Below are 27,277 nucleotides of genomic sequence, written 5' to 3' on the forward strand. Positions count from 1 at the left end.
TTCATACTCTGTTGAACTGCTCTCTCTTTCTCACAGGCTGGGAATCTGGTATACACCCAATTGGACTATAAGCAAACAAGCGGCAAGACGCAAAATAAAGAAAATCCAGACGACTCCATATGTGAAGCAAGCTTCAGGCATTAATATTTGTGGAAAGACCCAGTTTAAGAAGAAAATCAACCTTTTGGACTGATTTTCCACTTGTGCAGACTGTGGTGCAGTTTGCGGAGATGCTTGTTTCCACAATTCTCTTCCCCTTCACACCGGACGCTAATTACAGAAAGTTATTGTCAAACCACTGGGTTACAGAGAGAAAGAGAAAGTTCTTGCCTGATTCTTTAGGCTACCATAATAGTGTGGTCTGTGAACACGGGAGATCTTTACCAGTGAAAGCGAGGAAGGGGATGTAGGCCTACAGAAACAGTCTCAGTCCCAGATACCCAACTGGGTGCAACTGTTGGTGATGCACAGGTAAGAGCTGGAGGTCAGAGGTGCAAAGAAACTCTCAGGCATGAAGTGCTCAAACATTCCCAAGTACAGTGCCCTTTGTATTTAAAGATGTGTTTGGTCCAGTCTGTGATGCGTGAATTTCTCAACCAGTTGGGAAGGAGGAAAAGCAAGACTTCAGAGCATGACCCATGATCTCCACTGTAGTAGCCTGCCATGGGAATAAAGACCCTAACGGAAGAGTCAGAGAGAGGGTCCACCGAGGAAGAGTGGGAATGGAGGCTTGAGGACAAAGTGTGATTGGAGGCCCTCAGGACAGGAAAGCGACTCATGAGAAAATATGGGAGTGAGGGCTAGTGAAGGAAGAACATGGGCCTAGGAGGAAGACGTTGTTTTGAAAAGATCCCAAAGTTTCTGATAATAAACTAGGGCAGGTGAATGCACAACAATGCCTTTCCCAGTTGTGTGGTCACCAGTACATGCATGAGTTTACAAGCCATCACCTGTAACAGGCGGCTGACTGAGAAAGGATAGATGCACTGAAATAGGGTCAGAACACAGGCCCCAGCTTGACAGTTCTTGACGTGGAAGCCACAAGACATGTTTAGACAACTTAAAATACATTGCGGAACAAACAGAAACACCATATCCCCATATAGATATAGGCTGGGTTCGTGCTCATCTCAATGGGTCTGTGATATCAGCATAAATGCTCTGTGGTATCCTGATAAATGGGCTAGCGATATACAAGGGTGCTCGCCGTATGCAGCATTTTCGCTGCTGCAAAGAGAACCACGGTAAAGTTGATTGAACGCGTTCTCGTAGATCGAGTAGGGACGCCGTCGTCAGAGTCATCTTTGAGAAAATCGTCTGCTCGACGAGACTAAAACAAGCGAGATCATCGGCTATATTGTGAAGGCTCGCAGATCCGCTCATTTAGTGGCAATAACCAGCACCTTTAGACTGCCTGAAATCACGATACAGATTAACTTTAAAACAACGGTACATGCAACTCGATATTCCTATCGAATGACCCCCAATTTGCGACCCCTGACGAAGGGGTTTTAACCCCGAAATGCATTGGGTTTTGAGAACATATTGTTTTGTAATATATTGTTTTGTGAAATATGTATGTACTATGTTGTGATATTTCTATACTCAGAATGTTCATATAAACAGAATGTATATTTAAAAAAACTTTGGATATAGCAATGATAAAAGCTTTTTGAAAAACGTTTTATTGGAAAACCTTTTTGAGTAGTGCGCACTAGAGCCCTGGTTATCTAGCGATTCCAGGCCATTTACATTTGCAAAGAGAACCTCTGCCAAATCCATGTCAGCTCTACTACATAATGTGGTGATCATGGGGAAGTTCCCTCTTGGGCACGGCGTCCAGATATGGAACAAAAATGTGCACATTTAAAGTAGGGTTACAAAAGTAACTGTCTAAACATGAATCAGTTTAGGAAAAGACGTGTATGTCAAACAATCCCATTCTAAATAATGCACGAACCAGCCATTACTTGGATGTATTCCCTACGCAAAGTAGAAATAAAAGGATCATTGACAGATGGGATTATGGGTAATAAGAAATATTTTTAACGACTGGTGAAGGCGTTGAAAGGGCATGGAGGAAAGAGGGGTGTAAGGCAGAGGCAAGGCTTGCAAATGACTAAAGAGAGGTCCACTATTAATAGCGAGACACGACAGCAAGGTAAACTATTTGGAACTGCAGTGGAAGTACAGTTATGTTATGTTATGTTATATTTATTTTTGTATAGCGCGCGTCGACTCAAAAAGAGTATCCCGGCGCTTTAGCAGCGAGACCTACAGTAAAATAACATAACACGACAGTAAAACAAAAAGGGGAAATGCAGCAAGAGGAGGGAGAGAGGCCTATAAAGTGAACAGCCAGGTCTTTAGACCCTTCCTAAAAGCAAGCAGGCTGGTGGCGCACCGGAGTGTCAGCGGCAGAGAGTTCCACAGCTGTGGTGCCAGCAGTCCAAAGGAACGACCTCCAATGCGAGCTCTTTTCACACGTGGCACCACTGCCAGAAACTGTGACTCCGATCTAAGAGCACGGGCCGGATGGTAGAAAGACAGTCTCCTTTGAAGGTACTTCGCGCCCCCGGCGTGAAGGGCCTTATAGGCCAGAGTCAGCGTCTTAAAGATGATGCGCTTGCGGATAGGCAGCCAGTGTAAGGCCTGCAAGAGACCCACCACACTAGCACGCCTATTTAAGCCATAAATGGCTCTTGCCGCCGCGTTCTGTGCCACCTGGAGCCGCTGTAACAGATACTCCGGCAGGCCCAGGTAAAGGACATTGGCATAGTCCAGCCTGGACCCGACCAGAGCCTGTACAGTCAGTTTCCGATGTTCCTCCGACAAAAGGGGTAGAAACTTCCTCAGTACCCTAAGGAGACCGAAGCAAGTGCCCGTCACCCCCAAAATCTGGGCTCTCATCGTCAAGCCCTTGTCCATCTTGACCCCCAAATTCTTAGCCACTAAAGATGGACAGGAAGGTGGAAACATGCTAGTAGGCCACCAGATGTGCCAGTCAGGGTCCGACGCACACCCAAAGAAGAGAACTTCGGACTTTTCGGAATTGCACTTGAGGCCACTCAAATGAAACCATCTAAAGACAGCCCCAAGGCAATCCCGGATGCTCTCTCCATTAAAGTCTCCTCCGCTCTTGCAGGAGAAGAGGAGCTGTGTGTCGTCGGCATAGGACACGATCCGGGCCCCAAAAGACTCCGCCAGTGCCGCCAAAGGGGTCATAAAGATATTAAAGAGGGTCGGGCTCAAAATAGAGCCCTGCGGGACCCCAACACCCAATGGCGGCATCACAGCAGAGTCCGGGGAGGCCCAGACCGTTTGTCGACGGTCAGCTAGAAATGATGAAAACCAGCTGAGCACCGTCCCCCTGAGGCCTATCTCATAGAGTCTAGAGAAAAGGCGATCATGGGGGACGGTGTCAAAGGCCGCCGACAAGTCCAACATGACCAGCATGGCCTTGCCCCCCGAGTCCAGTACCCCTTTAATGTCTTCCGACACCTCCAGGAGCGCTGTCTCTGTGCTGAGATTAGGGCGAAAGCCCGATTGGGAGGCATGCAGAATCTCATGCGATTCCAAAAAATTGGAGAGCACCGTGTGTATGTGCTTCTCCAAAACTTTCATAAGGGCAGGCAAGAGAGAAATTGGTCTATAATTGACCAAAGCCTCAGGGTCGAGGCCAGGCTTCTTCAGCAACGGAATCACCATTGCCTGCTTCCATGCTGGCGGAACCAGACCCTGACTTAGTGAAAGATTAAGAAGTGGGTTGACCAAAGGATTTAAGACTTCCGCTATTCTGGATAGAAACTTAGCCGGGCAAGGGTCCAAGGACGATCCAGATTTAAGCGTGCCCATAAGCCCTAAAGAAGCGGCGGCTGAAAGAGGAGGGAAGATTGCCAGCGTCGGGCCAGATGAAACTGCCAGACGCGAGCTATCCTCTGTGCAGTGAGCATCGCAAGAAAGAATGGCCCTCCTCTAACGTCAGTCCTCGACAAATGAACCCTTGTGAAAGCAAATCAAGAGCACCAACCCCACTGTTGCACTTCACTACCCCATAGAGAACCCACAAGCATTAATCCTGCTTTCTCGATAGTGTGTGGTCCTGGTACTACACAAATTACGGTTTCATGAAAATGTCTCCAAGGAGGTTCGCCCAGGTTTCCCCCAACGCCATGGCCTATAGGATTTTGGTCATCTGTGTCTAGGCAGTTCGGTCTGTTTTTTTAAGTCTCAAACAGGAACACAATCATTTCTTCACTGTCTAAACAATTAGAAAGTGTCACAGGCTATGTCAGTCAGTGATGAAGATCCCTTGCTGGAGTGAATTGGCCAATCCCAGGCTGTAAGTCAGTCTGGGGAAAACAAAGTGGCGCAGGGACACAGAGGAGGTGTTACATTACAAGTTAACCAGTGACTTGTTATCATGACCAGAGGATACATCCTACAAAAGTCATCAACACTAAAATTCCCCGGAAGCAGTGTAGACTATTTTCCAGGGAGCCAGATTGTGCCAAAGATAATAAGGGATGGTCATAGTAAATATTTCTGCGTCTGCTTCCTTGAGCTACGACAGGCATTGGCAAACCCAGGCCTCTGAAGGGAGATGGTGTGTATTCAGTACACTTTCTATGACATGCTTTCTGATGTGTCGCACTGACCTCCCCCAACACCAGCAGGGCAAAGATCTCATAGGTGCCATTGATACAGACAGCGAGGACGGCACGGTCATTCACAGATCTTCCACCCTCCTACATCTCAAACCTCACAGCAGCCAATAAATGAGCAAGTGTGCTAGAACCATGGCCAGCGGTGTGCACTTCACTCACCCTCTGTTCTGCAAGTCTTCTAGATTGGAAGCGTTCCACTCCGAGCCCTGAAAGACAAAGATAGCGTGCTTAGAAAATATTAGCGCTGGAAGAAAGGGCGCACTGTTAGACCTCAAGAAGGATGGGTAGGGAGCGGGGTGAAGGAGGATGGAAGAACAAGAGACAAGGATTCAGCCCACACGCACAGCAAATAATTGCCATGCTATTGAAAAAAAAGTTCGAGAAAATAACCTGTCATGCAGTAGAAAGTATGAACAGGAAGAAACAGTTGTGCAAGCGCTATTCAAATGTCAAACTGAACGAGCAGATAGTGAAGTTATGCAAATTTCTAACTAAAAACACTTCCCTGGGCCACCCCCTCTGACTTATACACCTAACCTCTAAGAGTACGCATTACATCAAAGGGCCTGGGACCTCATGCATCACATCCGGTATTCATTCTCATGCCGGAACTCGGTTCCCAACACATTCTCCTGACTTTGCCCCAGTGCAGCGGCTCTAACACCAGAGCCCAGAGCAGGAAGGGCTGCAGGGGTCCCCAAGAACACCCAGGGTGTGCTGGGCAGTGTTTAGTTGCAGGTGTGCAGCGCATGGGGGCGGAAGGCCCCCCTCACCACCTTCTCCCGCTGGGGCGCTTTGCTCCAAATACTTCACGTCATGGGTTTCTTTTGTCAGGAGCCCAAAGTCAAGAGACAAACCAAGATAAGAAGCTTCTCTTTCTCAGACTCCAGTGAAGGACACGCTGCGTCACATCCGTCCCTGGAATCTGCCGAGAGTGGTCTGTGGGGAGGAGGCAGCCGGGTCCCGTTTCCCAGCAAACGAATCCCGCAGCTCGGCTGAGGCCGTGGGATGGAATACGCGGCATTTCCTCTCAGCTTGGCCTCTCAACTTCCTACTTGAAGTCCGCTCTGCCCTCTCCGACCTCCGATAGCAAAACAGACTGCAACGGAAGAGGAGAAAAGCGGCCGAGGCGCGGCCAGACTTTCCACCCGTGCTCAGGACACTCCTTTGAAGCAACAGACAATGAAAGCCGTGCGGCTCTGGAAAACGCGCAACTTCACGCACTGGCTGAACCGGGAGGGAGCAGGGGGGGCGGCGCAGGAAAGTGCTGCAGAGTACAGTTTCATGGAGGACAGTGTCAGAGTGCAGTGGGGCAGAGTACATTAGAGTGGCAGAGTGGCGCAATGCAGAGTGCAGTGCCATAGAGTGTAGTGGCGTAGAGTGCAGTAAATGGCATAGAGTGGAGCAATGCAGAGTGCAGTGCCATAGAGTGTAGTGGCGTAGAGTGCAGTAAATGGCATAGAGTGGAGCAATGCAGAGTGCAGTGCCATAGAGTGTAGTGACGTAGAGTGCAGTGCCATAGAGTGTAGTGGCATAGAGTGCAGTAAATGGCATAGAGTGGCGCAATGCAGAGTGCAGTGCCATAGAGTGTAGTGGCGTAGAGTGCAGTAAATGGCATAGAGTGGAGCAATGCAGAGTACAGTGCCATAGAATGTAGTGGCGTAGAGTGCATTGGCGTAGAGTGCAGTAAATGGCATAGAGTGGCGCACAGTAGACTGCAGTGGCATAGAGTAGAGTGTTTCAGAGTGGAGCGGTGCAGGATAAAGTGCCGTGGCGTAGAGTGGATTGGTGTAGTAGAGTATGGTGGCGTGGCCCAGAGTAGAATGCCAGATTGCAGTAGAGTGTAGTAGAGTGCACTGACATGGAGCGCAGTTTGGAGAGTGCCATAGAGAGCACTGGTGTTAAGTGTAAAGTAGAGTGGCAGAGAGTGCAGTGGTGCAGAGTATTTTGTGAGCGGAGTGGTGTTGAGTGCAGTGTCACTGAGTTGATCGTTTCAGAGTACAGTGAAGCAGTGCACGTAAGAGTACAGTGTCGTAGAGTGCAGAGTAGTTGCGAGTGGCGCTAGAGTGGATTGGCAGAGTGCACTGGCATGGAGTGGTACAGAGTAGAGTTCATTGGCGTAGAGTGCAGTGCCACACAGCACAGTGCTGCAGAGTAGTGTGGGGTGGAGAGTGCTGGCGTAGTGTAGAGCAAACGAGTCAAGTGAAGTAGTGTAGAGGAGTCGAGTGAAGTGGCATAGAGTAGAGTGCCGAGACATGGTGGGGAGTGGTGCAGAGTGGGGTGGGGTAAACTGAAGTATGCACGGTGTGGTAGCACACTGCCATAACAGACAACACATCTACAACTGAAACAGCCATTACATTTGCACAGACATGCAGTTTTATCGACAAAAGTATACAGTGCACAAACAATGCGTGGAATTATCGTCAACTAGTGTATCGATTTGTTTTGATATTAAAATATTGGTCTCCAAAAACATTTCAGAATTACCAAAAATGTGCTTCATGCGTGCTTTTCTAACTCTGACATATTCTAAAATATCTGCACAGTTCATTAACAGAGATTTACATTTTGTTGTGTGCTAGGGAAAAAAACGTAGGCCAGTCGCCCGCAAGCTCACCACCAGTGGCCAGCATGATTCTTGTCACATAAATCCTCTCACTTTGAAGTCATAGAAAGAAAAGTAAACACTAATCTTCCTAGAAGACAAAACCTGACATTTGACCTCTGTCTTTGAATGCACAGCAAATGTGACAAGATAAGAACAAGATTTAAAGATCTATTTACAGAATTGCAGTACTGGTGGAAGAATACAGTAAATATGGTTTGGGCCACAATACTCAAGTAGAGAAGGTGTACCCAGGTCAGAGACTGCTGCGGTAACCTGCAGCTAATTGAGAACACAAATCCCTCTCTTCTCCACTTGATCACACGGTCCTGGATTTGAATATTGAGATGTATTGTTTACAATTTAACATTCCTTCCCCAAGTCCATTTTAAAATGGTCTCTGGAATTATTGAGGTGCATGGAAAATGGTTAAGACAGACAACACTTCTGACACTAAAACAGTATTTGCCTGAGCAGTAGAACCGATACCTCACTTTGTTCAAAGTCAGATGCGTGATGGCCAGCCAATCCTGACTTTTTACATCACTATCTATTCTAGCACATGTAGACACAAGTTTATAGGCAGAAAAGTATGAGAGAAAAAACCATAACGGAAAGTGATGCGAGCTAAAGTAGCTAGGTTGTCAAAACATTTACATCTATTTGAAAATGAATCCAAATAATCACTAGAAAAATATGCTAATGACAAAGAAAAATTGTCAATTCACTGGATAACTGACATATAACTCATTTGCATCCAGGGGAAACACAATTCCAAAAGATCGTCCTTTGTATTTTTGACACAAGAGTCTTGGGAACATCAACTCGAAGGGCAGGACACTACTTCCAGCAAATGCAACCACAACCTTCTATCTAATTATCTGGAAATAAGGTGGAGAAGTAGGGAGTAAGGGCTTAGGGCACACCAGTATGTGGAAGAGCACTTGTAAAATGCTCGACTAGGGTCTATCAGAGCATGTGGAAGTGGGAAAATGCTATTTAAGGAAAATGCACACGAAACCCTTTTAAATGCATTTTAAGATGATTCTGATCATAAAAATACACTTTTACAGCACTACGGATAGAATAAGTTATACGCTATCATTTTGTCTACGTGGATGTTTTATAAGCTTGCATTGATCGATTATGCAGCTCCACCAAGATAAAGGGTAGAGGAGACCACTGCTTTCATGCCAACAGCGGAGATTTCTCATTCATTGACGGGACAAGTGTATGCACAATTCCAGGGAAGTGACACCCTAATGGAGACTAGTGCCCCACTCTTCTATCACACAGTTGCATGTACCATCAGATGTGGGAGAGAATTGTAATGATTTTGGGAGCCAGTGGAATGTTTCTTTGTTTTCCACTTCACGAATTTGCCCTTGGCCATGGAAAGGCCACAAGCCGCCAAGAGGACCGAATGAACAGGAAGCAGCACACGGGATTTCCAGTAGCTGTGACGTGCAGTGGAAAAGTGCCGTACAGGGAAATCTCATAAATTTGAGATGATCGTCTAGTTTGTTGCTAAGCGGAACAGGACAAAACGGGGATTTTCAATGGTAAGAACAACCACTCCTTCCACAGGGGATTTCATTGTTGCCATCAGACTCGGAAATACCCTCTCAACACAAGCAAAGACCGGAGATGAAGAGTTAAAGGGGGCCATCTGTCTCTGAAGAAACAGCAGTGCTTGAACAGAGCCGGTGACAAGACTAACAACTCACTGTCTCCCTGTTTCTGGGCTGTTTCCTAAGTTCCCTACAAACTAGACAGTGCCGCCTACATCGATCAGCAATATTCATCAAAAGTTCCCTTCTTTGCACCTCGCTCCTTCTGCCCCAAGATGTTAACGGGTAAAGTTTCTTCCAAAGGAACCATCGAGCCTGCTCTCAGAAAAGCGAGTCCCTTTTTCAGAAAACGAAGAAACGCGCTTACATCACTTCCACTCTCACTTATTTTGATCTATGAAAGACCGCAGTTTAATGAGGTATCACAGCATTGTCGATGACTGAGTAGGACATCCAATCAGAGTGGACACTTTCGTAAATAGGGGGGTGGTTCAAGTGTTAAAGGACACGTGTTGGGGGTTCTGTTTCAATGTGTATGCCACTGCTTTCAAGAGATGAAATCCTAGCACAATAGAAAGGAGATAATGCAGAGTTAGTAGATATCCTAACATACCAGGTAGACGTGGTCAAATATTTCAGTGGGGCTGTCCATCTGTCCGAGGATTATGATCATCTCGTTGTCGATAAATTCCTTGAACTCTCGCAGGTTACAAACCATCTGCATCTCTAACTCGGTACGGATCTGAGGAGGTAAATATAAAAAAAGTGAACAACTGCTCCAAGGAACCAATGCGTTGGGATAAAATGATGCATTAGGAAAGGGAAATTTAGGAAAGGGAAGTTTAGCAAAGCAACAATAACCTGGGTCATTTATAAAACACTAAAGCAGAACTGTGCTTGACTAACGGTGCTGATGATCAAAAAAAAATTTGACCTCAGAAGGAGGAAATAGGTGAACCTGTAACAAGAAGAAATAAGTGACAGACGCACTTCTGTACCAGAAATTTGACCGGTGGCCGAAGTACTGCAGCATCTGGGATGATGTGGGTAGATGCATTCACCCAACCACATGGTTTGGTTAACGTCAGACTAGTTAGAATAAGCGACATGACACAGGGCTCCAGGGACACAAATAAAGGGTGGCAGCTACTAAGGCATGCTGGTGAGATTAGAAACAAGAGGCCATGTTAGATAGGAATAAGGCAGAACTTTCCTAGAGATTCTGGAAGACTGCCGGATTGACGCACAAAAATAAAACAAAACAATGAAAAACAAAATAATTAAATAAAGTAAAAACTATACTGTATGATGCATGAATCCAGAACCACCAACAGAAAACCGATGTGAAAAGGAGCAGATAAGACAAAGGTGCAAATCTTACAAAAGAGATAAAAAATGTTTTTAATTTCTTAGCTCAAAATAATAAAAAAAAGGAGCAACAACCACAGGCCCCTCTAAGGAAGTGCCTGCATTGCACACGACTGAGGCTCAAGGAAGGAGAGTCACAGGCTGTAGAGAAAAAGAGGTTAACCCAACCATGCAGCAATAGAAGTGACAGAGAAAACGCCAGTGAAACAAGGGTTTTAGAAAAACAAGGGTGTCAGAGGATGACAGTGAACAGCATGCATGCCCCTAGAATGAATACATTCTGTGATGAAAAAGTTGGCTCAGATCCAGACTCAAAGCTCACAGAAAAGCAACTGAGTAGATCTAGTAGGAGAAAAGAAAGGAGACAAACCCCCAACAAGGGATCAACTGCAGAAAGTCACCAGCAAGGTAGCAACTATAAAGCAAGATTTAGGCACCCTGGGTGTGGTGACAAAGTACAGATGCATAGCAGACCTGGCACATATCAACACAGCTATCCAGGAGGATATCCCAAGACAGCACCCATTGAGCAAGAAAGTACGGCACCCAGTGACCCTCCTCCAGGGTAACTGGATGCCATGGGCTGCAGGGTTCAGAAGCAGAGCCACGGCACAGTGGAAGGAAACGAAAGACCAATGCAGAATGCAAAGAACTTTATAAATGTTCCTGAGTGAAGTCCTCCAGCTGGATCACAGACATTAACCAGGCACACTGAAATCGCTGACAATGATCGAGAGTAAGTCAGTTCCCAAGAGCATTTATCATATGCTTTGCTACATATACAGGAGGGGATGCGTGTTGCAAAAACACAAGGAGAAGATAATGGAACCGAGGCACAAGCATTTACTAGGACTTCTCAAGAGCAGAAAGTTGATAAAACAACTGTCATTCTAGGAGGCTGATCTGGAGTTTGTAGTGCCAGAGGCACTCCCATATTATGGGACCACGTGATGACCTTTGACAACTATTGTTTAAATTGACTTTGGGTGTTTTACTTATCCTTGCCTGAGGTTTTCTGCACTTGCATAAATGTATCATTTCTTTCATGTCTCCTTGTAGCTTCAGAGTGGGAGTGTTTGCATTTTACAGCCTTGCCAGGAACAGAACGTGTGGGATGTGCCTTTGAAAGTATGAGAAAGAGAAAAGTGTGTAATGTACTTCTCTGTCTCGGAGTGTAGTATTATATGCAGTGGTGCACAAATGTGCACTATGTTGTTAATTTGGGAAGATTTATGAATATGTTACTGTTGGTTTTGACACGCCCTCATGCCAGCTTGAATTCTGACTCGGTCTAGCTTAATCTCCTCACACACAAGCAGGCCCCCAGATTACTCATGTTATTTAGGTTATTCACATTCAAGATTATTTTCTGTACTTTGGAGATGTTTTCTACTTCCTCAAGCTTCACTAAGAGGAGGGGCTGGAACATGTTGGAGCGCAGAAGAATATGTGAGAACTTCTTTGCCTTTGGAATGCTTGTGGGAGATTGGACAACGCCAGTAAGTTTCCCTGGCGTAGGGGAGGTCTTCTCAGAAACTTCTAGTGCATTGAGATTATAAAACTTGGGTCTGTTGACTTGGAAGGTGGGATTTTGTTTTGCCCTGAAGACGTCTTATTCAGAGTGGCAGTTCCCAGCTTGCTGAGTCTCTTGACCCCGGTTGTGAATCCCCCAGTCTGGTGTGGGCTAAGATAAAGTTATTGCAGCCAGAGATGTATTATCTCTGCTTATTAGCATTGTGATGTGTGAGTGTGTCTGTGCGTACATTCAAGACTCCAGGGGTCATAATCATCTGATGTATTCTGTGTATATATCTTTATATCTTTTTATGCTTTCCTTTGAATCCCTGTGTCTGATTCCTTGTATTTAACAGTGCCTATTTCTTGCAGTGGACGTCCAGAATTATCATTATCTGCTTTTATTTTATCCCGTGCATTTAACAGTTGCATTTGCTTACTTGTACGTGTGTTATTATTGCTTGCACGTATCATATTTTATCATTTGACATCTGGGAAAGCCTGATAGGGGTGTTGCACAAATAAAACCTCACACTTTATTCTGAAAACTGTAAATACACCCAAAGGGGTGTGACGCCGACGCCCACCTGGGCTACAAAAAAAAACAAAAAAACAAAGAAAAGACTACGAATCCGGACCCAACCACAAGACCGTGGAATAATGCACAGCATAGTGAATCCAGAAAGATTCACGCTGCAAAACTGTCTTTTGATGTGCCTCATTTTGAGTGAACCCCCTTTTCAGGTGTTTTCTTGTTTTGCTGTGTGTGCCTTCATGTGGGAGTGCTGTATTCTCTTAATTGGGAGTGTGAAGCAGGACAGAGTCAGCAGTGACATAAGTTACAAACCCTGGGGTTTTAAGATCCGTCCCTATGATTAATGTGCAAGTAACAGAAGTAAAACCTTAGAAGTACACAAAGAATCATTAAGTTATGGGACAGAAGACGACAACAAGTTCTGTGTCACAAGTAACCCGAGCGAGGCACTAATCAGAGAAAGGACAATGTTAAACAAAGTTAATAAAAGTATCAAGGAGATTCAGAGGGACAGTGAAACTATTAAACGATACATTGTTTAAGAGGCAGGTGATAAGCACACACACATATTAGGTGCTGTACCCCTGTAAATTCTGGTCCTGGCAATCCTGGGAGGATACAAATGCACTTTAAAGGTTTAGCTACCTATAGTCGGGAAAATCGAATTAATTGGAAATGACAGGTAGGTTGTGATGGAACAAACAAAAAATTTGCTTAACAGGCAAAAACATATATTCAAATGACGGGGAGGGCAATAACATTCTATATACAAATGGGCTCTACAAGTGTCATGGCAAGGATAAAAAGACACAAGACATCCGCTTTAATGAGCCGTTCAAGTGAAAGACGGCTTTGACATGCAGGTTATTACTACAGACACATTTAAAAGAGGTGAAACGTACAATGTAGAAACTGCAGGGTGAGTGAAGTCTACAGCAGCTCATACCCTAAGAAATCGACAGTCACATTAATAGTGGCCAACTAGGTGCAGTTCAGTCTAGGGAGGCAGTGGACACCGACAGCAGATGGGAAGGGATGCCAGGATTACTGAACACACAGAGGAGTGGACAGCAGGCTCACAATATGTCCCACACAGGGAGGAAGCAGAGTTGTTTTACACAATGACAAAGGTCACCCGTGCTGCCTTCCAAGCGGAGGTAACACCATTCCTGGAAACCCTTGGACAGATAGAGTTTTTTGAGAGAGAGAGACAAAAGAAACTCTTTAATCCGAGACTCTGCCTAGAAGGGTGAAGAGAACACAGATAAGGGTTGGAACCCGATAGCAAGTCTACACGTTTGTGAAAGTGAAGGACAACGTGAACAAAAGTAGACACTTGATAGGAATGAACTGAAAAGAGACTACCTAAAAGAACCAAATAAATATAATGGAATGCGAGGGGGAGGGGAGGAGGAAGGTGGAGTTCAGTTAAACATTTTTCTTTTATCACTGAGTTTGTATCTACAGTCAAAGATTTAACAAGTAACAAAGGGGGAGATGTCGATGTACATCATTGTGCATTTGCCTAAATAGAATTATTACACATGGATCGTATTTGAGCATCTAAAAAAAAAAGTATTTTGAATAAAATGAGTTTCTGAACAGCGTAATTTCTTCTAAATCATAAAAGGCTTTATTAAAAACAATAACTTGAAGAAAACAACACAAATCAAAATAAGATGTGTCCGCCACCTACAAAAGGGTTTGTTATGGTACAAATCACAGACAGGAACCATTATAAAAACAATGCCCTCGCTTACACAGTTTTCTCATGATTGCCAATACCACCCAAAAAGTAAAAGCAACACACATCCATACACCCCTTCCTCACCTCTTTGGATGTGATGTTCTCCAAATCCTTCTGCATCATTATCTCCCGTAATTTGATCTTAATCAACCGTTCCGTTCGCTCTCTCTCTGTTGGACTGAAAGTACAAGGAAGCACAAGTGAAATTTACGTCATTATTACATTGGGAGTACAGTGTCCCTTACTTACATCAAACAGCCAGGGCGACCACTAAGAGCCGGTCTTACCTACATGCACCATGGTGCTATTAGAGAAGCCGAGACCTCAAATTAGAAGAACTTCACAGACAATGGGGCCTAAATATCAAGTCTAGCCACTTATGGGGACAATGAAGCCTACAATCTGCTCAAGGATAGAATGTAAAACAGCATAGACCTCCATATCGTTCAGTGCCTGTAACAAATGGACTTCCATTGAAAGGCCAGGAAATGCCACTGCATGGTCTCTTGAATAGTTGGGTCTGAAGAAAATACATCTACATTTATAACAGGCACTTCATTTCCACTGATGAGCTCTCATCAAAGGTCACAAAAAACATTTTAGTGCAGCATCAACCGCCAGGCGGATTTCAGCATAAATACTTTTCCATTTTCAACAGTTTGAGGCATTACAAGATCCATGATGGAATCCAATTCCCCAACACTGAATCCACCACCCTTGCCGGAGCGTAAAGCAACCAGTACCTAATGATTCTCCTACAAACGGTCCCTGCATTTGTTCTATTTCTCTGCCTCACCTTGCAGGCTTGAATTCCCATTAAACTGCCCAGATGCCTATTCTGAAGATGAGCTTTGCAGAGTGTCTCTGCTGATGACCAATGGTACCCATTTTATTCAGGGGACTAACTTTGCCTGGCTGGCAAGAGACTCTGGCTGCTGATAGCATTCCACTATTTTAGTATTTTAGGGGTAATCCTGCTACCTGGATTGGGGTGATATCTGCTACCCCCCACTCATTTGTACTCCCACTTTTGAATGTATACTGTTCACATATATAAAGGACCGTTTCTTCACCACAAGTATATAGGCACTGTAATAAAACGAATCTCATCTTTTCTAGAGAGTTGTGTGCATTTCAATAGTTCTTCCCTAAGGAATTCAGATACAACATAAAAGGGTACGAATCAGTTGACCCACCGCTGAACAAACCTGGCCATTTCTCCATCTGAGTTACCTGGCCAGAATACACACAATTTTCCTCTAGTCCTTCCATGGACATTCTGAACAGCTGACATATCATGACCAGAGACTTTCCCACGCTGGATCACAAGGAAATAGCTTTCATCACTTAACATGCATTGCCTGTCAACCTGTATGAAGAGTCTAGAGAAAGGATAATCAATATCAGGACCAGCCTGATCAATGGAAATAGCCAACCTATAGAAGAGATGGCATGGACATCAAGATCCCCTCCCAAGAGTAAGGGAGCAAAGCCTTGTGGGCTCCCCTTCCATGCATTAATTGACCTACTGATAGTTTTGTCATTCAAGAGTGGGGATTCAGCCTTAAAGGAGAAAACTAGTGAATCAACTCCTCCTGTCCAGAGACCACTTAGTCTGTGCCATGGTAGCTATACCTTGTCACGGATTTCTCACCGGCCTCATCAATAACTGCCATGCAATACTCCTCCTCACAAGGTTGCTCTAGTGCATCCCAGTCCCTTACTCTGTCTCACCTGTGGAAATCAGTATCAGTTCCCTAGGGCACAAGAGGCTGTATTTCTGTGTTTGTTACAAAGACACTCGGATTGTAGGAGCACTGCCTTTGGTTCATACTGAGGAACCACAGTGCGACCTTCTAATTGAAACAGACCCCTGCCATCCATGCGGCCCTGAATCCATAATATGAAGCTGCTGAGCAAAGACCAGAAGAAAGTCTTAATATTTCAAACTTGGTCACCAGAAGCTGATCTTTAGCGGTGGACTTCAATGATATGCTTTTCTACTCCTCCTGGTACCGAAGGAACTCTAACTTCCCTCAAAGACAGATGCTTCTCTGACCCCGAGCACCCTCTTGGACATATCTTCCCAAAATCCACACTCAGTACTAGAAGGAGAAGGTGGTAGACAGCACTGACCAAGTATAGATCATCACTTCTTTCTATCTCTGACATTAATGATACTTGACAAACAATGAAGACCTGCTGTTTCTGGGGAAACAAATCTATCATAAAATATGGGAAAAGCAGTTCTGAGTACAAGCGAAAATGAAATGCAAGTCTGAGAGAAAATTCTCTCAAAAACGAGCTAATTAAACTAACTATGCTCATAGCGTAGATGATCTTAAAAGAGCCAGTAAAAAATGAATTGACCGTGAGGCAGCTACCCCTAACAAGGCATGCTGGGATATGGGAGCTTCTGGCAGCTTATGAGAGAACATGTGCGCATTTTCACAATTGTTTACAAGCAGCAAAATTAGAGTTTATTCACCAGTGTTGCGCTGTGTAGTATGTGTCATTTAACTAGAGTTCAAATACTTCAAATCACTTTCCGTAAATGTTGCCTCACGCTATGGTGTGGTTATCTGCATTTAGTAATGCCGCATGTATACTCGGTAGTTTTCATTTATGAGACATCAAATGTTCCGGGATCCCACAGGAGGGTGATTACATTCTAGCATTTATGACTTCAGTGAGGATTCCTACGGTACAGAACAGATTAGGGACAGTTTGGTCAATCAGCAGTACCAAATCATAACATGCAATTTGATTTCGCCAGAAAAATACTGTGTTATTTAAAACACTTTTGGTATCCATTTTTAATTTGGAAAAAGGTACAGGAGTCCATTTAAAGAGGTCTGTTGCTCTAAGGAATGTGAGACCCTCGTGGGACCTATCAGCAGTGTCTAATGTGAGCCAGTTACCTCCTGGCTGGCCTGGGGGACACCACCTGATGGGTCTCTGCTACAATAAACCTGTTTATACTTCAGTGTGGCCCCACAGCCATCACTACAGGTCTAAAGGCTTTCTGATGAGCACTGCACCACTGAATGACAATGTTGCTAAATCCCTACACTGCCTTGTCTTGTTTCAACATTACCCCTACATTTCCAGTCTCTATTTCGCTCTTGCAGGTTCTTCTGCGTCCCTGCTTTCTCCCTGGGACTGTTTACCCTCTGTCTTTTACTCCTTTTCCTTTTAATGCCTTTCTCTTCCTCTGTGTCAAAGTCTACAGATAACAATAAGTCCTGGTCTCCAAAAAAGAGTAACAGCACAAAATGGTTTAGTTCTCCACCCTTGAGAAGGGGAATATAACATATTGAGCACCAACAGAACTGAGCCCCCACCAACCCACATAACTGACATACTGCCAAGTCCTCCAATAGAATTCCAAAATGAGACCTTCAGCACCTCAATCCGTAGCACGGAGAATAGGCGCGCCTTTTGCCTTCTCTCATGGAAGAATGACCAACTCCACAGTTCACCGAGTCGTCAACGCCTTGTATAGGGTCATCTGATTACTAAATAAACACTTGACCGTGTCGGACAAGAGACACTGGAGACCTAGGTCCAACCAAGGACTACTTTACACACGCAGCCACTACCTTCCTGGAGGACTAGCTCCGACTCCCTACAAGGCAATGACATTATAGCAAGCCGGGCGCGCATTCCAGTAGCCCTGCTTCCCAGGGGCTTATCGCTAGCAGTAAAAATAGCCCTTCTAATCAGGCAGGCATGACACTCTTGCTCTGCAGCTACCCTTTCCAGCGCACTCAGGCCTACTGGCAGGGAACCATACAGCTTTCAAAAGTGTTATTGGCGGACGTCTGAACAGGTAAGTCAGTGCACACAGGATCAAAGGGACACTGCCAGATCTATACTGCTTTATGAATTTTTCAAAGCCACTCTCCTGCTCATTTCTGAAAGTAAAACAGCAACAATGCATTATCCTGCTTTGGTGTCTTTTGAACCCTGTGTGTAAAGGCATTCGATTTTAGATACATTGTAGTGAGTGTTTACTTCCTTGAAGCTTACAGTCGCCTTTCTAATCTTAGATTTTTATGCGACAAAACGTTAACTTAAGCAACTCATTTTATACCCTAGCTTTTTAGTTCTTGCACCGATCACAAATGGGAGTTCTTACAAATGCAATCAAGTCTGCACTAAGACTGTGGTCGTTCCTCTTCCATACCTAACTCCTGCATGCCTCTTTGGCCAGTTCCAACCTGGTGTAGACCTATTCCTGCAAGTACTTACACATCAGTGAAGAGAACGGGCGAGTCGGAGCGGTGCGACTGCACATCCTGCATTGCATTCCACTCGTTGACTGACATCTGGTCCGAGTTGATGTGACTCTCATAGTAGCTGACCCAAGTGAGGAACAGGCTTCCGGGGTAGTAGTTGTGCGAGCGGGCCACCTCGCACGCCTTGTGCAGACTCTGCAGAGCAGACCTTGAAAAAAAAGACTCACTGTCACCTTCTCATCACTCTAGCACCCAGTACTTCAAGAATAGAGGAGAGACATGATCAACACGGTCCAAACTAGCACCTTTCAAACCTCACCAAAGGAAAAAGAACATGGACCCTCCTCAGCACAGTGCCAGATCGGGGGAAACCTAATCTTGATCAACGACCCATGCTGAGCTGAGGACCTAATCCAATTAAACATGTTGATCAAATTGTCTTGTGTCAGGCAAAGGACTAATAAGAGAATCTCTCCGGATTCCTTGCTCCAGCACTGGGAGTTCTCTTCAGTTAGGGTGAAACTAGCCATTCTGTCATTTTGGCCTTTCCCACACAAATTGGATATGAAATGGCCCAACCATGGCCCCAACCTATTCACATCCTCCTGAAGTGAGGGGACTGGTGTGAACATTTTTGCCCAGGCCGATTTTGGTTTCAGTCTTGCCATATCTTCAGGGGGGTGTACAAAATCTGCACCAGAGAAGTAAAGACTATATCTCTCTCAAAAACCAAACTAGTATCCCCAAAAACAAGAGGCAAGGCTATTCAAAGTAAAAAGTAATAAGGAATTTCACTTGCTTCGACCTAGGCTGCTCTCCTGAATGGCTTAGATCAGTGGTGCCAACGGCAACACACAGTGGTGTCTTCAGTTGGAGCCTTAGCAAAAATGGGCTCCTAAATTAAAAATACAATCTTCTATTCAGAAGAACAGCAAGCTAAAGTATGAATTAGAGTTTTAAGATTGTATCTGGATTCTCTGTGACACTGTTGGCCACTTCGCCTTGCCCCGCAGCAGACACTGCAATGTCACCTGCAGGCCGAGGAGCATGTCGCAGGGTCCCCTGAAGGATCTCAGCCAATGTCACCAGACGCTGAATAGATTACGACCCTTCTGGCCTTTCTGGAAACAGAGGATTTGCTATAGAAGGTTTCGAGCCCACCTGAACTCATACCAGGCATTTATTTTACCAACCCTCCACTGGGTCCATCTTCTCTTCACATCCCCCTGAAAACCAAAGTCTTTAGTCACCACAAAATACTATTTCAAACAGGATCTCTTACCACATCGCTTGCACAGACACAGGTTTGAAGATGTGAACTCTGTTGTCTGTCGAGACGCTGAAGCCCCTGGGGGGAAAACAAGAGTGTAGGTCACCACTGATGCCAATGAAAAAACTAGATAAAAGCAATCTCTGACGTGTTCAGAAATTATACGGAGCAGGGAACCATTTAGTGGTACTTCCAGCCTTACAAACAAAAAAAGACCAAACTGATTTTTATTCTGTACACAAATAAACGTAACATGGTGAACTGCAGACTTAGCAAAGAAATTACAAGGAGGAGTGAGTAAACAAGGAGTTAAAGTAATCTAGCACCCTCTGAAGCCAGGAAAGGCACACAAGATGGGGAACTGCGGATAAGGGTTGCATTGCCTCTGGTCCCCCATACCCAGATTGTCGACTTGACAGGGCTGGCAGTGTAGGAAAGGCTGAAACATCTTGCACAGTAATGTGTCCACAACCAACACAAAAAACTAAAGAAAGCCCCACAGTAACTCGAGGCGCATTTTCCTAGAGGCGACTAAGCTCATGGTGTGCATTATATAAAAAAAACAGACTTACTCACTATACAGGCATCCTGTGCTGAACAATGTCATAGTACAACTAGTAGGTGGCAATGATAGACAAATCTACAAGTAAACAGTTCAAGGTAAGCAGTGGTGCAAGTGTATAGAAAGCAGTATCCACAAAGCCTTACCCATCGCCATCCAGATGGATGAGTGTGTCGCTCCAGAGTGGAAGCACCATGCCCAGTGTGCAAGAACTGCTGTGGAAGAAAAGAGAGAGGGTAAAGATTCATTTACTCCCACTACCCAAGCAATCCCACATTTTCTAACCACCCTCACTTTCAAGCTCCTCAGTTCTGCTAAAACCGATCGTTCCTCCCTCTAGCTTGCGGGCCGGTAGTAGGTCTAACGTTGAAGTGCTGAGCATGTGCTAGCCAATCTGCAACAAAGTGCAGACAAATCAGGTGGAAGGATTCGTGCACAAGAGAGCATTTGCAGAAAAAGCTGGCCTAAGCACAAGTAGCTGGCAGCTTCATCGAGACGCCATCAACCTAGATGAGTGTTCAACACCTCCACACTCTATTTTACCCAACTGTGATGCATCACCACCCCTTGTTGTAAATATTTTTGTCCACCCTAAGCGTGGAAGGGTATACTCAGACATGAGTCCCTTACTCATTGCACCATCAGGATTCAAGCAAGCCGGGCCGAAGACGGCTGTAATGCCAGAAACCGGTCCCCGGAAGCTTGTTTCCTTCCCAGTGTAAGAATTGGCTTTTGTAGTTTGGTTTGCCCTGTTCCCATCATGCACTGGGACAGGAACAGACTAATTTGCATACAGCCAGGTTCTGAAACTGGGATGGTGCAATGAGTTAAAAAACGGTGTTGGATCTAGCCCTGATCTTTTGACTGGGTGAGAGTATTCTGCTTAATTCAGAGACTCTGTCCCTCACCACTCCTTGTTGTAAATAATAGGTTGGTTTAAGCGGGATTTCAGATTGTGCATATCCTCTTTGGCAGAATTCAAATACTTACATATATGCATGTCTGGATATTTGTACAGTGAATACCGAATATAAAGGCAGTGGAATGCTGGTGCGGGTCAATGGAACCCATCCCGCTGACACTTTAGCTCCAAAAATTCGGGGCACCAAAACAATAACCACACTCGCTTAATAAAAATGCATCCTTCAAAATAAAAACCCTGGATTTCCTACTCAGCACAATTTGAAAGAAAATAACCAAACAAATGTTGGGGAAATGCTAACATTTTTCTAAATATAGAAATTCTTAGATTCATGAGCAACGAAAAAAATGTAGTTATTTTGACTAAATAAAGTTTTCTATTTATGGTTTCCTCACATTGTCTGTATTGCCCACCAGTTGGATGGAAGTTTGAGCACTTTCTAGTATTTTACTTTAAAAAATCACTCACTTTCCCTTTTTTGTACCACTGTTCTATGTCCCAGGAACAACACTTTAACTATGCACTTCTCACCAGAGAAACACAGACTCATAACAGAGCCCAAAACACAGACAGATGTGAGCAATTAACACCAAATGAGGCCAAAACGAAAGCGACCTTCACGTGCGAATCTTGCACTGATCGGAGACTGCCTGTATCTTTTGGGGTCGAGGATAAACCTGCAAATATTACTGTGCACACATGACTATGCCACCTGCGGCCATTTCTGATCCTTGTGATGTTCATGTGAGCAATGTTAGCGTACCATGCTATTCACTGAAAAGCAAGCGCAACGGTGAGCACAGACGTGCAAACATGGCAGGCGAGAGGTGAACTCCGCTACCCACAAGCTGTGTTTTTTTACTTTAAAATAAAAGAGGGGAGAGCCGAAGCTGCATTACTGGGCTCTCGTATTACTACAGGGTTCAACTCTAGGCGAATTGCATTTCTAACAGCAATATTTAGTTCTTTTTTTTAACCATATTCACTTTGTCGTTCAGAGTGCACATTTCTGCAATATAAAAGCATGTCATTTAGCAGACTTTCCGGACACTGTTTTGGATTTTCTACAACCCCACTGTCAATTTTGCTTACCACTCAAATTGACACATGGAAACATTTCCACAAAGCAGATTTTTTGATGCAGCGTTATAAGGAAGTTAAATGTTTTGATACATAACGTGTTCCGCAACAGTCACTCCTTATGTTCTAAGCTCTAGAAAGAATTGGTCATCAGGAATTTTTGGACTCGGGTATGCAGTCAGCTGATTCCTGCATTAACCTGAACTTGATTAATATATATTATTTTTAAAAGTGCTGGTCTGTAGCTGCACATTTTTACATCTCCTGATACATGCAGAACTGTAGACAAAAGGATAATGCAGAATGAGTGCTACACCTTACTACGAAAGTTATCTGAAAAAAAATCTTTTCGTCGAGTTCAAATGGTTTCAATAAGCAGACAGTAAGATTTCATTATTGTAGACGCTAATGTGCAGCCTAAACTAGAGACTTCAGAACTCGTTTCCTAAAGTAGAAACTAAAAGACAACATGAAACACGGTTGTCAAGAAGGGACGCGTGAGAGAGAAAGAAGCACACACTGGGCATACAGATTAAAAAAATGGAGAAAACTCGTGCTGCTCAAAAACTGTGCACTCGGTGTTCACCTGCACACCCTGGTCAAGGGACGAAATCCATGTACTTCAAAAAGAAGAAAAATGGTCACCCTTGGAAACGTAGGTTTCAGGCACCCTTCCTTTGAGGGAAAAAAAAAAAGAGTACTTACCACTCAAATCGGTAACAATTGGGCGTGGGAGTCTCAACAGCAAAAGGCACAGAAGGAACTTGCGAAGAAGGGACTGGGACACTTCTGGTTTGTGAGACGGACGTCTCTGCTGCCCACGATGGCACCTAGGTGGACCCTGCTGCATACGGACTCCCTGGATCCACCTCACTTTCAGGTTTACCACGAGAGCTGTAAAAACGACTCTACACAGGCAGGCCTTAGAACAGTGGTGGCTTATACAGCGACCAAGCAGGATCCCATTCAATTCTAAAGAAAAGATTCCTCTGGACATCGGCGTTTATTATGGACTCTGCTGATAAAGGTCTCTTTGTGCGTGTGGGGTTAACTCCAATCCATGGCAAATTTGACTTGCGCTGCATTAATAATGCCTTACGGCAGCCTTGCATATTACGTAGGGCACTGCATGCCTTTGCAGGGGTTGAGTCGAGTCCAGGCATTGCTGTGTGCATGCGTGGAATAGCTGGAGCACCGGCAACACTCCTCTGGTGTCCACTGAATGTGGAGTCCATGGAAACGTATGGCCCGGTCACCAGACCATGGTATTTTTAGCACTGCCTTGAAGCAAGTGCTCATCACACGGCCCTAGCAACATGTCTAAATCCGGTTATAAATACCGAGGGCCTGGGACCACTGGGACCGGCCGTGCGCCAAGTAACCCAAGCAGCTACAAAGAGCATCGAGTCTCCGCAGGCTGGAGGGTCAATTCAGAGCAAGACAACCAGAAGCAAAAGCAGGTCCCTTGCTCGGAGTACGGCTGTGTAAAGGGAGGCTGCATCCTTCCATTGCACCTTAACCGCAGCGTCAAGATATGCTGTACCACTGGACGCAGGAAGGAAGCGCTTTAACAAACCCAACATAAAAAGGTCTTCATATCCAGGAGGCCAGAGCCCTCCAACCACACGAGGGACCAGGGGGAGACTTGCACACCTGGAGCTTCGAACTGGAGAATGATCGTCAATAGAGGATTCCCCTTATTAATTGACCGCACTGGTGTAAGAGTGGAAAGGTGGGAGGTGGATAAAGACTTAATTTGAATAAATGGTGCCAGACGGAAAGCTCATTTAATTTTATTCTGGGGTTTGGCTCTTATGTTCTAAGGGTGGAATTTACAGGTTCTCAATGAACTTGGAGCAGACACCGAACGTCCCCATATAGAATGAAAGGTTTACTTCTAGTAATTCATGGCACCATTCCCTGTCTGTCTTCAAAGAGGGATCCATTTCGTGGAAGCTAGAAAGATCACTGTTTATGGTGTAAAATGAATGGAAACCGGAATGTGGGATATTTTGCAAGAAGGGTTTTTAAAACAACATCATTTAGAATTCAAAAACAAGTTCAGACTTGGGTCAATGAATGCCCTCTTCCAGCAGCCAGAAAGTCCTTCAAAGCACACCAAACTACGACGGTTTGAACCCTAAAGTCTGAAGACCCCATCTGCAGTCCCCATCATGCCATCACCTCGAAGGTAACTATATTCTACAGCTATGAATCTTATGGAAGCGTGCCAGCACTGTGATCGAGCTGCCTCGATGCCATGATCTAATGAACAAGTCTTTTACATGACCACTAACACTTGCCAACTCAATGACCCAAGCCTGGCGAGGAGACGGACGTGTAGTATATACTGAGCTAGTCAGCATACACCACCAGTGTACTGTTAGTGCTCTCGCAGAGACCACAGTGTTAACGGGGAGGCAAGAGTTGCTTGTGACGAAGGCACACTTCACAAGCGCTGCAGTTCAAACAAGTCCAAAAAAGAAAAACCCTACTGACATTTGATGTATAAGACATACAAAACAGGACAGACCAATAGATTATAACCTTTCTTATGTCAGTAAAGCTTTTGCATGGTAAATACAGTTTCTCTGTGGTTTTGAGGAGTGGGGTGCATAGAGCTGAGACACTACACATTGCAACGCTACACTATGGTGCATCGCGACCCATGCAGGTCTGGAAGGTTTTGCCTCGGATGCAGTGCGGTCCAAGCGTTAGATACCAGGTCACTGTTTTGAGACATTGTTTTACCATGCTACATACAGGACAAGAACGAACTGGACCGTCACCTCACGGATTCCGTGATGCGCCAATGCTTTGGCTATCTACACGTGAGTGAAACAGGAAGACAAACACCACTAGGAAGCATGCAAATGAGCAATGTGTGTACCTCGCGTTAACAGGGAGAAGATGAACTTTTGTTGATGCACTCAGCAATCGTTTCATGAAAGACATGCATGGCAGCACGCTTTCTTGAACAAGAGTGTAGCTTCCATAAGTGCAGAAGGTACAGTGGCACCTAGGCCCAATGAACCCCGATTATTACTGTATTTCACAATTCCAAAAGCAGCGAGGGGGCCCATGAACTTGACAAAGCCACTGCCTTCAAATGGTTTAAATATTTCCTGGAGACTACACTTTACAGTGATTTCGAAACGTTGCATTGAAATGAAACTCTTCTAATGTACAACTTAAGACACTGTTCAATCGTGAAAATAATATGAAACGTAATTTGTCATATGCAGCGTTCCTTTCGCCCCAATGAAGGCTTGGGTCACGGGTTCTGTCCTGTAACGGCCAAAACATATGAAGACATGGTGATGGGAGCAGGAGAGTTCATTGTGAACGGGCGAGAGCCGGGTCTGGTGCGTCCACTGTAGGGGCCAGTGTTCGACCTCATGATCACAAGTTTAAATCCCGGCAACTCCACTCAGCCTTTCATCCTTCGGATGTTGATAAAATGAGTACTATTGGGTTGGGTAACAATAAACATCTGTTATTCAGTGCCAAGATACACGTCTTGGTGAACATGCGCTTTACAAAATACACGTTATGTTAGTGGAAATACTCAGACACGCTGATTTCACATCACCAATATGCTCGGTTGTTGAACGCATAAGAGAGCACTTCCAAGGGCTGGTTTTTAACCCCTTCCGTCGCGTGCACTACCTCGGTAGTGCTGCGCACGTCCGCTGAATGTTCCGGCCCCGCCCGCGCAATAGAACGTTCCGCACCAGCACGGAACGTTCGGCGCAGCGGAGGGTTTAAGAGATGACAAACGTGCTTCTGGAAGAAAACACTGCCCTGGATTGACTTTGATAATCTTCAAACTACATAATGAAATATTGGTTGAGCTTCAGGCAGAAACTGCCTGAAGCTCAACTCGGAAAAGACAGGTGTCCTCCCCCTCGGACCCTCCACCTTGGCATGGGACAACACCTGGTGGCCTACCGCTCTCGGCAGCCCCCCCACACCCACGAACCATGACCGAAACCTCGGCATCATACTAGACTCCTCCCTCTCCATGACCAGACAGGTCAACACCGTCGCCTCCAGTTGCTTCAACACCCTCCGAATCCTGCGAAAGACCTTCAAGTGGATTCCCCCCCGAATCAGGGAAGGTCGTCACCCACATACTAATAACCAGCAGACTGGACTACGGCAACGCCCTCTACTCCGAGATCAACAAGTCTCTGGTCTGAAAGCTCCAGAACATACAGAACACCACAGCCAGACTCGTCCTCGACATTCCTCGACACAAACACACCAAACACCTACGTAACCTCCACTGGCTCCCCGTTGAGAAGAGTCCCTTTCGAGATACTCACCCACGCCTACAAATGCATCCACAACACCGGACCCCAATACCTCAACGAGAGAATCTCCCTCCACATACCCAAGAGAAGCCTCCAAAGCGCCGCCCTCATCGAAATCACGCGCATCCACAGAGCCAGAACAGGTGGAAGAACCTTCTTTGTCAGGAAGACACTCAAGACCCGGCTCCTCGACTGAACGGAGCTGTCTTACACCCTCCTACCCCCAGCGCCTTGAGAACCTCACGGGTGAGTAGCGCACTTAAAATTCCCCTGATTGATTGATTTGTAAATAATTGTCGGTGTTGCCCAATGTCTCTAAAAATCCATGCATAAACCCTCTCCTCTCACACTGAAGGCCTCAAAATCAGTTTGATAAAATATTACATTAACCAAAGTACCACCCAATCACAACTTCCTACTGCTTGTGTCTGATTCCTATTAAAACCCTTTCTGTTCTCTCCCAAGCCCATCAACTCTCCTGCCCGTCACAACACAGGCAGGATACAGTGAAACTATTACCGAGAGTCTAGCAACGAAACCGATGAACAGGCAGAAGAGTCCTTGAGGAAGGCCTAGTCATGTGACAGGACGGTGAGCCTCCAGCTGTGCCCCGCATCTCACGGGACATCAGCTGAACTTCGAGAACGAGCCAGATCTATTTTTGAGGCAGTTTGGGGGCGGGCTTGGCAAGAGGTGGTCGGGGCAGGACAATCGACGTGGTCCAAGAGACAGTGTGAACTTGTGAACTTCTTCCAAAGCACTAGCTGGAGCCAGGGACGCCCGCAGAAGTAAACAAGGCAACTTTCATAAGAGGGATTTCAAAGCGGACATGCAAATATTTCGTACAGCAATCTGAAGATGAACTATTAATATCG

The 27,277-nt window shown here is 45.3% G+C and overlaps 1 protein-coding gene across 5 annotated transcripts in view; it reads right to left on the reverse strand.

The window, feature by feature from the left end:
- Positions 1–27,277, reverse strand: part of SSH2 (slingshot protein phosphatase 2) — an 810,994-nt gene that overhangs the window by 37,323 nt on the left and 746,394 nt on the right. For 3 of the 5 annotated variants that reach the window (XM_078680014.1, XM_078680017.1, XM_078680016.1), the window contains 6 exons: positions 20,231–20,299; positions 19,535–19,600; positions 18,266–18,460; positions 14,096–14,189; positions 9,460–9,588; positions 4,827–4,873 (listed from right to left, as the gene is read on the reverse strand). In XM_078680014.1, the coding sequence (XP_078536140.1) occupies positions 4,827–4,873; positions 9,460–9,588; positions 14,096–14,189; positions 18,266–18,460; positions 19,535–19,600; positions 20,231–20,299 (600 nt within the window). The remainder of the gene's footprint in view (positions 1–4,826; positions 4,874–9,459; positions 9,589–14,095; positions 14,190–18,265; positions 18,461–19,534; positions 19,601–20,230; positions 20,300–27,277) is intronic. The other 2 variants (XM_078680015.1, XM_078680018.1) reach the window with 1 other exon arrangement.

The sequence above is a fragment of the Lissotriton helveticus genome, chromosome 3_1 (genome assembly GCF_964261635.1).
Source record: "Lissotriton helveticus chromosome 3_1, aLisHel1.1, whole genome shotgun sequence".
Lineage (NCBI taxonomy): Eukaryota > Metazoa > Chordata > Amphibia > Caudata > Salamandridae > Lissotriton > Lissotriton helveticus.